At 40.5% G+C, this 14,772-nt stretch overlaps 1 protein-coding gene across 2 annotated transcripts in view; it reads right to left on the reverse strand.

Annotated features, from left to right (window-relative positions):
• The window catches only part of bmp2k (BMP2 inducible kinase), a 96,817-nt gene that overhangs the window by 22,239 nt on the left and 59,806 nt on the right, over positions 1-14,772 (reverse strand). For both annotated transcript variants that reach the window (XM_043696310.1, XM_043696300.1), the window contains exons 9-11: positions 14,187-14,266; positions 6,624-6,784; positions 3,289-3,446 (exon numbers count right to left, since the gene is read on the reverse strand). In XM_043696310.1, coding sequence (XP_043552245.1) covers positions 3,289-3,446; positions 6,624-6,784; positions 14,187-14,266 — 399 coding nt within the window. The remainder of the gene's footprint in view (positions 1-3,288; positions 3,447-6,623; positions 6,785-14,186; positions 14,267-14,772) is intronic.

Raw genomic sequence — 14,772 nt, forward strand, 5'->3', positions numbered from 1 at the left:
GCGTTCAAAGCGCACGTAGCAAAGCAGAACAATGAAACCACATGGTCGCACATGGGCTTTTTGCGTTCGTACCTTGAATTTCATATGTATGTTGAAGCAAAACTTTACATATGATCCTGTTCGTAAACCGATTTGTTAGTGAATGGGGTCGTTCGTATGTCGAGGCGCTACTGTATATGTTTGTGTGTCTTTGGGTTGGTGATGTTATTTCCTGTTCTTTTTCTCAGGCAGTGGTAAATTGGGTCCAAGTCAATGTGTTAGTTGATAGAGTTCCGGTTGGAATGCCATGCTTCTAGGAATTCTCGTGAGTGTCTCTATTAGGCTTGTCCTAGGGTGGATGTGTTGTCCTAGTCGAAGTGGTGTCCTTCCTCATCTGTATGTAAGGATATTAGTGAGAGTTGCAACCGGAACTCTATCAACCAACACGTTGACTTGGACCCGATTTACCACCCCCTGAGAAAAAGAACAGCAAATGGCATCACCACAGGAAATAAAATGGGTTGGTGATTTTATTTCCTGTGGTGATGCCATTTGCTGTTCTTTTTCTCAGGGGGTGGTAAATCGGGTCCAAGTCAACGTGTTGGTTGATAGAGTTCTGGTTGCAACTCTCACTAATATCCTTACATACAGATGAGGAAGGACACCACTTCGACTAGGACAACACATCCACCCTAGGACAAGCCTAACAGAGACACTCACGAGAATTCCTAGAAGCATGGCATTCCAACCGGAACTCTATCAACTAACACATTGACTTGGACCCAATTTACCACTGCCTGAGAAAAAGAACAGGAAATAACATCACCAACCCAAAGAAACCCAAACCAGAAGTAGAAAGTAGGAATCATCAGCAATGCTTCATCCGGAGCCTCATTGAAGAGGTTATCGAGTCTGGCGATGAAACGTCTGGAAATAAATCTTATAGCTCAGTGAGCAAACCTACATCCAGAACCTCAAGTTAAATTACAAATCTTCTCAAAACTTGATAACACCAATTGTTAAAGTTCACTTGAGAATGTAACTTTTAAAAAAAGTTTTGCGACTTACTCATGAAAAAACTGAAACCAACATGGTCATTTCAAAAGATGGGAGACTTAACAAACAATGCAGGTCTTTTTCAATTCACAATTCCAGTTACACCACACTTAAAATTTTGCTATAAATTCTGTGTCTTATGATCTTATACTCTACAACCACCTGATGGAGCAGTGCTCCAAAAGCTAGTGCTTCCAAATAAACCTGTTGGACTATAACCTGGTGTTGTGTAATTTTTAACTTTGAAAAGGGTATGTCAGCAGACAGGCAATGACTGGCCTTTAAAAAATCAGTGCATAGTTTACTAATGCAAATATGAGCACATATGCACCATATCAAGGCACAAAACCCAACATGAAAAATGATTAAACCATTGGTAGCAAGAAAAGTTAAATGTTGTATTAGATCAAAGGAAGAAATTAATGACATTGCCAATAAAAGTAAGAAGCCTGATGGTCAGGAGCATTCTAGAATGTAGCATCAGAGGACTAAGGCAGTAAAAAAGGGAAAATAGGTTAGAAATGTAAACTCGCAAGAAACAAAAAGTTATTTTAAAAAAAAAAGCAAAAGATTAGCCAAGACAAATGTGGGTCCACTACAGGCAGAGAATGGGAGAATTAATTATGTGGAGTACAAATTATTTATGGAAATAATAATAATATTAATAATATAGTAATAATATTAGATGAAGTAGTGGCAGAGAAACTAAACTAATACTTTGTGTCTGTCTTCACAAAAAAACCCTCTCAAAATTATGACAGTACCAAGAGATGATTGATATCAAGAAACTGAAAGAAATTGGTATTAGTAGTTCTGAAAAAAATGTATGCAACTCTACCTGGATGTCATGATTAGCATCTCAGTGTTGGAAGGAGTGGGTGCATTGTTATCTTGTAAAATAGTATAATTTCGGTATGGTTCTAGTAGATTGGAAAGTATCAAATGTAACCCCACTATTTAAGAAAGGAGGGAGAAAGGATATAGGGAACTACAGAACTCAAGGCCTGATATCAATCACAGGGAAAATACTAATGACAATTACAAAGTAACAGAGTGACCAGAGTAAACATGGATTTATGACATGAAAAGCATGTTTAAATTTGAGGATGTAATGAACAGAATAGATGTGGGAGAACGAGTGGATGAGGTTCCTTTGGATTTTCAGAAGGCTTTTGATAAAATAAGGAGGTTAGTGAACAAAACTGGTGAACATCGGATTGCAGGTACTGCCATAGATTAGGGATTGATTAAAATAGACACAAAACTGTAGAACTAAAAAGGGGTAGCATGGTGACTCAGTGATTCGCACTGCTGCCTCACAGCACCAGGGTCCCAGATTCGATTCTGGCCTCTGGAGACTGCCTGTGTGGAGTTTGCACATTCTCCCCGTCTCTGCGTGGATGTCCTCCGGGTACTCCGGTTTCCTCCCACTGTTCAAAGATGTGCAGGCCAGGTGAATGGCCATGCTAAATTGCCCGTTGTGTTAGGTGCATTAGTCAGAGGGAAATGGGACCGAGTGGGCGACTATTCAGAGGGTCGGTGTGGACTTGTTCAGCCGAAGAGCCTGTTTCCACACTGTAGGAAATCTAATCTAATCTAAAAAAAAATCATTCACAGGTTTGGATTGGAAGGGTTCAGGGTCAGTGCTTGTGCTCCAATGATTCAAAATGTATTTCCATGATTTTTATGGATTTTGCCGGTATGTGCACATATGTTTCTGTGCATGTGTGAGGAGATGGGAGGGGAGATAGCTAAAAAGAAAGAAGGGAAGAAAGAAGAGACAGGAGAGTGGGGAAGAAATGTTAGGGGTCTAAAATGAGAGACAATGTCTCAGGATAAGCAGTTTTCCATGTAAGGCCAAGATGAAATGATATTTCTTCAGAGGATGGAGAGCCTTGGAAATTCATTGCCCAAAAAAGTTATGCAAACTCAATCTTACAATATGATAATGATGGAGATACTGAAGAATTAAATTAAGGAATATGGCAATTGTTCAATGGTGGTGAATGGCATAGAAAATCAGCCATGATCGAGTTGAATACTGGAGCAGTCTCAAGGAGCTAAATGGCCTGCTCGTGTTGTTATTTATTTGTTCCTATGATGACTAGATTTGTTATTGAATCCATGTCCCATTGTTCTGCAGTTTGCCATTCTAATGTGCTGTAACCTGAAAATTACTTGTGAAACGGATTAGCAAATCATTAAGCAAGCTTTTAATAATTTTTTTAAAATGAAGTGATTGCTTGACACTACCTTTTGGGTCTGACAATTAACTATCTGTTGCTGCTGCAACTGTTGGAGTTGATGTTGCTTCAAGTCTCCCTGTTGTATCTGCTGCAGGACTCTATGCTGCTGTTGATTGGTCCCCTGAGCCATATGAAAGAAATGTCCATTTTCAGCTCGTGCAGTGGCTGAGAGAAATTATACAAATTAATAGTAAGATAACAAAAAAAGCGGTAATTTAAGTCATCAAAAATCCAAAATAGATCATATAAAGCATACTATGAATTGCTCCTACAGAAATTACAAGTCATTGATATGCAACATAATAAATTTTCATTCACAAAATATTTATTGAGAAACAGACCAATGATTTTCCAGACATTTACTATACTGTATACTTTTCACTGAATTCTGTGGCAGTTCCAGCAGATTGGAAAACAGCCAATGTGACGCCATTGTTTAAAAAAAGGAGGAAGACAAAAGAAGCTTAACTTCTGTAGTGGGGAAAATGCTTGCATCTATTATCAAGAAATAGCAAGACATCTAGTTGGAGACAGCATGGGTTCACGAAGGGCAGGTCATGCTTAACTAATCTACTGGAAATCCATGAAGATATTACAAGCACGGTGGACAACAGGGTCCCAATAGATGTCGTATGTCTAGATTTCCAAAAGGCTTTCCACAAGGTGCTGCAAAAACGGCTGCTGCACAAGATTGTATTTGCATGGATAGAGGATTGGTTAACTAACAGGAAGCAGAGTAGGGGATAGATGAGTGCTTTTCTAGTTGATAGTGACTAGTGGTGTGCCTCAGGGATTAGTGTTGGGACCACAATTATTCACAATTTACACAGATGATTTGGAGTTGGGAATCATGTGTAGTGTGTCAAAGTTTGTGGATGACACACTAAGATTAGTGGCAGAGCAAAGTGTGCAGAGGTCTGTGAAACTTTCCACAAAAGGGACATGAATAGTTTAACTGAGTGGGGTGGCAGATGAATATATTGTTAATACATATGAAATCATCCATTTTGGAAGGAACAACAGTAAAAGGGCCTATTAGTTGAAAGGTGAAAAATTGCAACATACTGTTGTGCAGAAGGACCTAGGTGTCCTTGAGCATGAATCACAGAGGGTTGATCTGCAGTTACAACAAGGCGGCAAATGGAATTGTCCTTCATTGCGTTTAAAAGCAGAGAGGTTACGTTGCGGCTGTATTGGGTGCTGATGAGGCCACACCTGGAGTAGTGTGTGCAATTTTGGTCTCCTTACTTGAGAAAGGATGTACTGGCACTAGAGGGGGTGCAGAGGCGGTTCACTAGGTTGATTTCAGAGTTGGGGGGCTGGTTTATGAGGAGAGATTGAATAGACTGGGATTACATTCATTGGAATTTAGAAGAATGAGGGGAGATCTTATAAAAAAAGTATAAAATTATGAAGGGAATAAATAGGATAGAAGTAGAGACAACGTTTCCACTGGCAGGTGAAACTAGGAGAGAAGGGTATAGCCTCAAAATTAGACGGAGCAGATTTAGGACTGAATTGAGGAGGAACTTCTTCACCCAGAGGATTGAGAATCTATGGAATTCCCATCCCAGTGAAGTAGATTAGATTAGATTACTTACAGAATGGAAACAGGCCCTTCGGTCCAACAAGTCCACATTGACCCTCCGAAGTGCAACCCACCCAGATCCATTCCTCTACATTTACCCCTTCACCTAACCCTACGGGTAATTTAGCATGATCAATTCACCTAACCTGCACATTTTTGGACTGTGGGAGGAAACCGGAGCACCCGGAGGAAACCCGTGCAGACACGATGAGAATGTGCAAACTCCACACAGACAGGTGCCTGAAGCGGGATTGAACCAGTGCTAACCACTGCCATCGTGCCGCCCACGGTGAGTAGTTGAGGTTAACTCAGTAAATGCTTTTAAAGCTAAGATAGAATTTTTTTGAACAGTAAAGGAATTAAGGGTGATGGTGAGGTAGGGGGTAAGTGGAGCTGAGACCATGAAAAGATCAGCCATTATCTTACTGAATGGCAGAATAGGCTCAAGACCAAATGATCTATTCCTAGTTCATATGTTCTTACCCAACAGACCGGATTTTATGGCTTGCTGCATTCCCTGCATTTCTGACCAAAAGGTTGGCTATTGATCTACCAGCCAAAACCTAGTTGCTCCAAAGTAACATTATACTGGGAGAGGAAATAAATCACTTTAAAGTGGTATTTCCATTCCTTTATGGTTTGCCAGCGGTTCTGTAGTCTCAGTAGCTCAAGAACTGACCTTGACCACTGCTGGGACCTGCAAGGCAGTGATAATGGGGCACAGACTTAAAGACCCAAATCTGGTCAAGAACAAACTGGCCAGCTGGGTGAGTTAACATATAGGCAGGGGGCATTAATTGTCCACTTAAAAGCCTGAGAAGGCTTAAGTGCAGACAATCTGTTTGGCACCTCCCTACCTAACAAGGTGGGAGACAGGTCAATGCTGGGATGCAATGCAGTAGGAAGGTTCCCTGCTTCATTTTAAGATGCCTTCAAATATACCAACGAGGGACAATAAAATCCAGCCTAGAATGTCAAACCACATTTTACAAATCAACTACAAGACAGTGAATTATATATTGCAGAGCAACCAGTTTTCATTTAATCAGCTATTCAGAAATTATTACACAGGCAGAGAATTAATATTTTATATCTGTTCAATTCTACATCAACTTTGGTTGTGTATGTTTGAAGGCAACATACCTTCCGGGAGTCCTGTTCCTGACCACAAAATCTCCTGTCAATCCGTCTAACTATCGAGTCCCCTACCACTAGCGCTTTTCTATTTCCCCCACTTCCCTTCTGAGCCACAGTGCCAGGCTCAGTGCCAGAGACCTGAATGTAGTTTCTAGCTTTTTCCAGAGATAGAGACCATAAATCTATCCTTAATGAAGAATTACCATTGCAGAACAAACTAAAGAACCTCCTTGTCCCCTAAAATATCTCTAGACTCAGCAGCAGAGATGCCAGGGAGGCACTTCAACACATGGATTCTAGTGTCAATCCTCATTTTTGTCTAAATTTTCTAATTGCCTTCGATTCAATGGTCTAACTTACAAATAGCCATATTGTCTTCACAGACATTGTACATATCTCCAGAAAGACAGTGTCACTGGATTTAAACCGTAAGCAAATTTCCATAGAAATAATTCCTTTCCAAATTATACACCCTTACCCAAGTACCAAAATGCATATGTAGTATAGTACATTGTGCAAAATATTCATGATTTGAAAATTTACGTTGCTTCCAATTATGAAATTTACCACTTTAATTTAAAATTGGGGATCTAAAATTGTAGAATATGGAGAATTACCTTTTCGGCCAAGATTTCCACAGACACTTGAGATTACAGTTTTCATTGGAGTTACCGTTTTCTGGATTGGTAAAACATTTGTATTTACAGCACTACCAGTGGCTTTTGGTCTTCTCCTTGGGGCTATTGATGTCTCTGTTGGTCCTACTGCCTCACTTAGCCTGTGAGGAAATGAATACTTTGGATATAAACACATTTATCAAAAGTAATTAACTAATCCAAATATCTGCAGTGAATATATTTGATTGTAGCTCATTGAAAATTAACAAATCATGAACTGATCAGAACATGTACTGACAACATATTAGAAAAGAACTAATTAGAAAAAAACTGAGATATATTAAGCTGGTACAGAGTTTTGACAAAAAGTTTATACTCGGTAGAGATTAGTGACTTTTTTTAAGAATCTGAAAACTTAGGTATTTCCTAAAAGGAGGAGGCTACAAATTTCAAACTTGAAAATCAAAAGAATTTTTTCCACAAACATTAAAGCACATGGATAGTCATAATTACTTCCAAAGTTAAGATGAGCAGTTAAGATATTTAAAGTGCAATAAGAATACATTCTTTAAAGCAAACTTAATTGCTTAACTTTTCTTCTCCACCCATTTGACAGGCAGCAAATAGACCCAAGTCAGATATTTATCCACAATAGGAAAATTACACACTTAGTCTGAGTACTATTTTGACAGTTGCACTAGGTTGAGATTTCTTGGACCTTCCATTTAGTTTATCAAGATTTTCTCTTCAAATCTCCTCTCACCAGTACTCTCCCAGTTCAACGCAAGAATTGCTAATATCTTAGTAACACTCCTGATTCTAATACTCTAATTTGCGAGTCCTTAAATATTCTCTCCTCAGCTTGGCTATCTCATGAAGTTCAAATCACCTTTAGATTAGATTAGATTCCCTTCAGTGTGGAAACAGGCCCTTTGACCCACCAAGTCCACACCGACCCTCCGAAGAGTAATCCACCCAGTCCCATTTCCCTTTGACTAATGCACCTAACATTATGGGCAATTTAGCATGGCCAATTCAATTGATTAACATTCCTCCCACATCTTTGGTCTGTGGGAGGAAACCAGAACACCCGGAAGAGAACCCATGCAGACACGGGGAGAATGTGCAAACTCCACACAGACAGTCACCCGAGGCTAGAATTGAACCTGTGATCCTGGTGCTGTGAGGCAGCAGTGCTAACCATTGAGCCACCATTTAGAAATCATTCAATTAATCAAGTTCTGGACTACTTGAGCCAGCAAACCGAATTTTCTAACTTCAAGTAACCACACTCATAAGTGACTTACCCCTATAATTAACTTCATGTTGGCTCCTTTTCCTAGTTTCTAGAATATGGTCACTCTAATGAAACATACACTGGCTTAATGGTGGCATAACGGGCGGTACGGTGGCTCAGTGGTTAGCACTGCGACCTCACAGCGCCAGGGACCCGGGTTCAATTCCCACCTTGGGCAACTGTCTGGGTGGAGTTTGCACATTCTCCCCATATCTGCGTGGGTTTCCTGCGGGTGCTCCACTTCCCTTCCACATTCCAAAAATGTGCAGATTAGGTGAATTGGCTATGCTAAGTTGCCCATAGTTAGGTGCATTAGTCAGGGGTGAATAGACAAATGGGTCTAGGTGGGTTGCTCTTCGGAGGATCGGTGTGGACTTGTTGGGCCAAAGGGCCTGCTTCCACACTGTAGGGAATCTAATCTAACCTAAATAGCCCTAAGTTCAACAACATTCCTCTCCCTTCCTTCTTTCTTCCACTGAACATCCCTATGTTCACCCATCTATCAGTACAAGAAACTATGGCCTACATACTGGAAGAACGCAAGTGCAATGGGATTCCTTTCTGATCTAGCTAAACAGGCAGATATGCTCTTGGTTTAACACTCATTCAGAAGAAACCACAATGACAATTCAGTGCTCCTTCAGTTCATGCTGAAGTGTCAGCCGAGGCTGTGTTCAAACCCCTAATGGGAACTGAATTCTTAGCCTGAGTGAGAGGAGGCAAACAGTAAGACTGCAATGTCTGTTCCAATGCTATATCGAATACTTGTAGAAGTTTGCTGATGAATACGTTTATTTCTTTGCCATCCATACATTATACCTAGTATTACAATGTGCTGGCCTTCCTGCTTTTGGGAAGAAAAGCTATCTTTTATATCGGTGATGGTCCATTTACAAACCAAGTTTCTCTGAGGAGATGATTTCTGGTAAGATGCCCAGCTTTCAGTTAATGATAATTTGAGGAAGGTTCTTTTTTAAAAAGATTCTTGATGAACATGTATGCCAACAGCTGGCCAGTATTTATTGCCTGTCCTGAGTTGTCCTTGAGAAGGTTGTTGAATTAACAGCTATTTAAATTACATGACGTTTCATGACAATGGCCAGGTTATAGAAACCAGTACAGAATTTAAATGGAGATGTAACAAACCAAAAGGAAGAATTTTAAAAAATTGAGAAAAAACGTGATTACTCTGGACAGTACAATCACCAACAGAATAACCCCACCTGTCCTATAATTTCTAATATGCAAACTTCCTTATTGAATCAAAGCTGTTTTGTTATTCTTTCACATAACAGTGGTAACAATGCCAGGTCCAGCATTTGTGGCCCAACCCTAATTTTCTTAAGGAGGGAATCTACTGCCTTGAACCACTACCATTCATTTGGTGCAATTATACCAAGTGCGGTTAGAAATGAAGTTCCAGGATTTTGACCAAGTGACAGCGAAGAGACCGTGACATAGATGCAAGTCAGGATGGTGCTTGGAGGGGAACTTACAGGAACATTTGTTGCTGTATCCTTCGGGATGGTAGAGTTCATGAGTTTGGAAGGTGCTGTCAAAGAAATCTTGCTGAGTTCCAGTATCTAGTACTTGCTTGTTTTGGGTACATTGCTGTCACTGTTGATAAACTGTGGAGCAAGCGAATGTTTCAGGTGGGGTGTATGTCAAGCATTGGCTTTGTCCTGCTTGTTGTCAAACTTCTTGCATATTCACTCATCCAAAGACGTGTAAAGTACTCCAACATAGTCCTGATCGGTGCATTTTACATAGTGGACAGGAGGCAACTCATTGCACAATTTCAAGCCACAATGCACTTCAGCTTTACTCAGTGGTCACCCAACAATGTAGATGGAGTATTCAGGAACAGTAATACACAATGTCTAAGGGAGGTTAATCTGGCACTATTATGGGAATCATGTTACATGCCGCTTTATCAGCCCAAGCCCAGATGTCTATTTCTTGCTGCACTTGGATAAAGACCACTTGAATATCTAAGTTCTCATGAATGGTATTGAACATTGCACTATAATGAATAAACATCCTCACTTCTGACTTTTTGATGGAGGCAAGGTCACTGACGAGGCAGCTGAAGATGGCTGTATTTGATTCAGCGACCTGAAGAACTTTTGCAGCAATACACTGGGGTTGAAATGACTGACCTTCAACAATCACAGCAATCTTACTTTGAGCCAGGTATGAAAACTAATATTTCCAACATTAGTGGCAGGGGAGGGTTTGGGAAAAAACTGGGGGAACAAAACTAAATTAGACTTGGACAGCATTTCTCAAGAATGGTCAACATGGCTTTGTCAGGGATAGACCATGACTGACAAGTTTGATTAATTTTCTTTGAGCTGACAACTAAACATGTGGATGAAGTTAGTGCAATGGATATAGTCTACATGGATTTGTATGAGGCATATTTCTGTGTGACTATCTGTCACAAAGGGAGACTGGTCAAGAAAGTAAAAGCCCATGGGATCCAGAGCAAGTTAACAAATTGGATGAGTAAGTGGCTTAACAGCAGAACGCAATGGTTGTTTTTGAGAGTGGAAGCCTGCATTTAGTGGGGTTTAGCAGGGTTCAGTGATGGGTTCATAGCTGTTTGTAGTATAAGCTACGGAGGCAGACATGAACACTGGGGGTTTGATCAGTAAGTTTGCAGATGACAAAATATGGCAATGTGGTAAATAACGAGGAGGAAAACTTTACACTACAGGACAACATATACAGGCTGATCAGAGGGGCAGAGTGCAATGGCAAGTTAAACTTAATCTTGCAAAATACAAGATGAAGCACTTTGGGAGGAATAACAAGGCAAGGGAGTATATGATGAACTGATTTGCATGTTCAGAGATTCTTAAAGGCAACAGGACAGGTAGATAAGGTGGCTAATAAGGAATATGGAACAGATGGTTTTAAAAGATGAGGCACTGAATACAAGAGAGACGAAGTTATGATGGAACGAGGCCATGCATACAGCACAATGTGTGGCTCTGGTTGCAACACCATAGGAACGATGTGATTGCACCCCTCCTGGTGTACAGGAGATTCACCAGGATGTTGAGAAGGCAGAAGTGTTTCAGTTATGAAGAGACACAAGATATGCTATGGTAGTTTTCCTGAGAGCATGGAAGGCTGAGAAGGGATCAGATTGATGTGCATAAGATGATGAGGGGCACAGATAATTAGTCGGAAAAATCCTTTCCTCTTGGAGAAAGGCAAGGATCAGAAGGTTGAGGGGATTGAAAGAATTCTTGTTCTGATCTTGGCTGATTTGTTTCTCAACCCCATTCTCCTGCCTTCAAGAACCTATCTCTGTTACAAATACATTCGATGTTTATTTCCACAGAAGGCTGTGGATGCCAAATTCCATTGATTCACCATTCTCTGGCTGAAGAAAACTGCTACTTGTGACAAATCCCAGGATCATCCTTATAAACTTCCTCTGGGTCTACTCAAGTGCCAGCATAACTTACTTTGAAAAAGGACCCAAAACTATTCACAATATTTCAAATGCGGTCTGACCAGAGCCTTACACAGTATCAGAACATCTCTGCTCATGTTTTTGCCCTCTTGAAATGAATGCTAACATTGCATTTGCCTCCCTAATCATGAATTGAACCTGCATGTTAACCTTAAGAATATCCTGAACTAAGACTCCCAAGTCCCTTTGCACTTCAGATTTCTGAAACCTTTCCCATTTAGAAAATAGTCTATACATCCATTCTTTCTACTAAAATGCACAACTTCACACTTTCCTCACATTGTATTCCATCTGCAACTTCTCTTCCCACTCTCCTAGCCTGTCCAAGACCTCCTGAAGCTTCCCTGCTTCCTCGAAACCACCTGGCTTTGCATAATCTGCAAACTTAGCAACAATGCCCTCCATTCCTTTATCCAGCTTGTTAATGCATAACGTGAATAGTTGTGGTCCCAACACCGGGCAAAAGTGAGGACTGCAGATGTTGGAAATCAGAGTCTAGATTAGAGCAGCGCTGGAAAAACACAGCAGGTCAGGCAGCATCCGAGGAGCAGGAAAAGCGACGTTTTAGGTCCTGAAGGGCTTTTGCCCAAAACGTCGCTTTTCCTGCTCCTCGGATGCTGCCTGATCTTCTGTGCTTTTCCAGCACCACTCTAATCTAGTGGTCCCAACACTGACTCCTGTAGAATTCCACCAGTCATCAACTGCCATCCTGCCCACTCTGTGTTCTGTTGGTCAGCCAACCCTTGATCCATGCCAGTGTTTTACCCCTAACACCATGGGCTCTTACCTAATTTAGCAGCCTCTGGAGTGGCACCTTGTAAAAGACATGCCGCAAGTTCAAATTGATCATGTCCACTGGCTGGGCTCTGACTAGTGCCCTGGTTATTTTAGAGGAGTGAAATGGAGCATAGAAGTAGTATGTTTTGCTAAAATTAAGGACAACATTCCACTTACCTTTTCTGTTACCTTCTGAACTAGGATGCTAGCTGTTTGTGATACATGGACAAGGTGTTTAAAATTCTCATTGTTCTGTAGCTTTCTGCAGTCTTTCTCCATTTAAGACATATGCAGCTCCTCTATTATTCCTGAAGTGCATAACCTCACATTTTGTCACATTATATTCCATCTGCCAAGTTTTGGGCTAGTCATTTATATCCCTCTGTATTCTGTGTCATCATCTGCACTTGCCTACCTACTTACTTTTGTGCCATCTGCAAACTTCCTCCAGTACTCTCCTCAACTAAGTCTTAGTAAACATGGTAACTAATTGTGGCTCCTGCACTAATCCCTGTGGCACTCCATTGGTAACAGGTTGCAGCAAGTCACGGTCTGTCTCCGATTCCAGTCCAGTGAATTGGCCATCAAAGTCTGCTTGGGGTATCGTCGCTCATGGATCTGTGCCCCTGCACTCCAGGGGATGGGTCACAGTCAGACTTGTGGATCAACAGTAGCCAATCCAGGAGAAAGGACAACCCAGTCGGAGATACCCACAGCAGTGATCTGGGCACTTCTATACTCTAATCTCAACAAGTGTGACACCACAGACCAGAAGCAATTCCTCTACTGTGGTAGAGCAGCCCAATGTGCATCATGAAAATTATGAAACAAAATTTGACAGTGAAACATGCAAGGTGATAGGAGCTAAATGACTGATCAAAACATAGGTTTTAAAGAGCACTTTAAAGGCATTTTTAAAAAGATAGAGGACAGAATTGTTTAGAGAAGGACAAGTAGAACAAGTTTCAGCACTAAGGCACAGCCACTACTGTTGAAACAATAAAAAAAATTACAGAGTTGCAAGGCACTAGGTGATGAGAGATGGGTGGGACAAGGCTACAAGGCTGGGATTTATAGACTTGCTTAACTAAGTGCCAACATGGGTGCGTGAGCACAGGATAAGCTGACTGTGCTTGATTGAAATTAAGACACGGGGAACAAAGTTTTGGATGACCTAGTCAGGCAGAGAAAAGCCAAAAAATTGAGACCAGTCATGGGTCTTCTGGAATTATGAAGTTTGAGGGCAATAAGGAAATTGATGAGGGTTGCAGTAGCAAATAAACTGAGGCAGGGAAGGAGTCAGGTGGTATTTATGGAGGTGAAGATACACTATCTTCATGATGTGAGGATGTTTTGAAATTCATCCTCAGGTATAGTATATCAAAAATTGTGATGAGGTTTACAATCATAAGACAATTGCCAGGAAGACGGATGAAGTTAGTGGTCAAGGAATGAATTTTATGCTAAGGATTGAAAACTGTGGTGCACCATCTTGGAAAAACTCTCCAACAGACAAAGAAAAAAAGTGTTCAATCATTGTAATGATTACAATCTGCAACCAATTATAGTTCAGGAAGATTATTACATTACTAAAATGAACCAGTTTAAAAACATGCACATATTAAATACATGTGACTGAAGTGAATTTAATGTACCTGTCTTTCATCTACTTTTCCCCAATCTAATGCAAATTTCCACATGGGAAGCAAGCCACATCAGTTCTTGAGGTTCAAAAGGTAAGCAATTTGTGCACTGTGGGCATTCTGCGGCAACATTCAAATTACAAGAGAACAGGACTACTACAGTACAACCTTAGGACAGATAGAAGTTACATACAAATCTGATACCATAACTATTATCTGTAATGCAAATAATAAATTTAATGCATTAGCATTGCCACAATTTAAATGCTATATGTGGATCTGATTAAACTATTATAATTGCTGATGAGATCAGAAATCTTTTCAGTTCCTGGCAGCCCTGACTGATGCACCATAATTACCTAGCTTTTGTTTGACTCTTCTTGGCAGCTGCCTCACTGGTGGTCATGGGCTCAGGAAGTACTGTTGGTATAGGAACATTCTACAAAAGAGAATTACAAAACTTAACATTTAACAATTGAAGTATTTTGCTACAAACCAAAATACTTTTGAGCAGAGAATAATATATTGTGAATATCTAGTTCAGAGTTCATACATTTTAGAGTAGAGCTTTTTGTTGTGAGAGTTAATATCTCCCAGTTATTAAAGGTTATACAAATGCAATTAAAGCAGGTAAGAAGTCTATTACACTGAATAAAGGCAGGGTCATGTTGACTTGAGGTTAACAGCCAGAAAGCCAAGATAAAAACAGCAGATGGACTCAAAGAAGTGGGAACACAATGCTTGCAATCTAAGGCAGTTCAGGAAGATGCCATTGTTTTGAGAGTGAGAACTAAATTTGTTTGCAACATTCAGTAAATCATAAAAGGTCACAAAACACATTTAGTTAGATCAAATAAGAAATTGTAAATAAATTGCAAATATATTGAATCCAAAGGGCAGCGCGAGGGAGAGAGAGCGCGCGCGGAGAGAGAGAGAGAGAGAGAG

This window comes from Chiloscyllium plagiosum, chromosome 1 (genome assembly GCF_004010195.1).
Source record: "Chiloscyllium plagiosum isolate BGI_BamShark_2017 chromosome 1, ASM401019v2, whole genome shotgun sequence".
NCBI lineage: Eukaryota > Metazoa > Chordata > Chondrichthyes > Orectolobiformes > Hemiscylliidae > Chiloscyllium > Chiloscyllium plagiosum.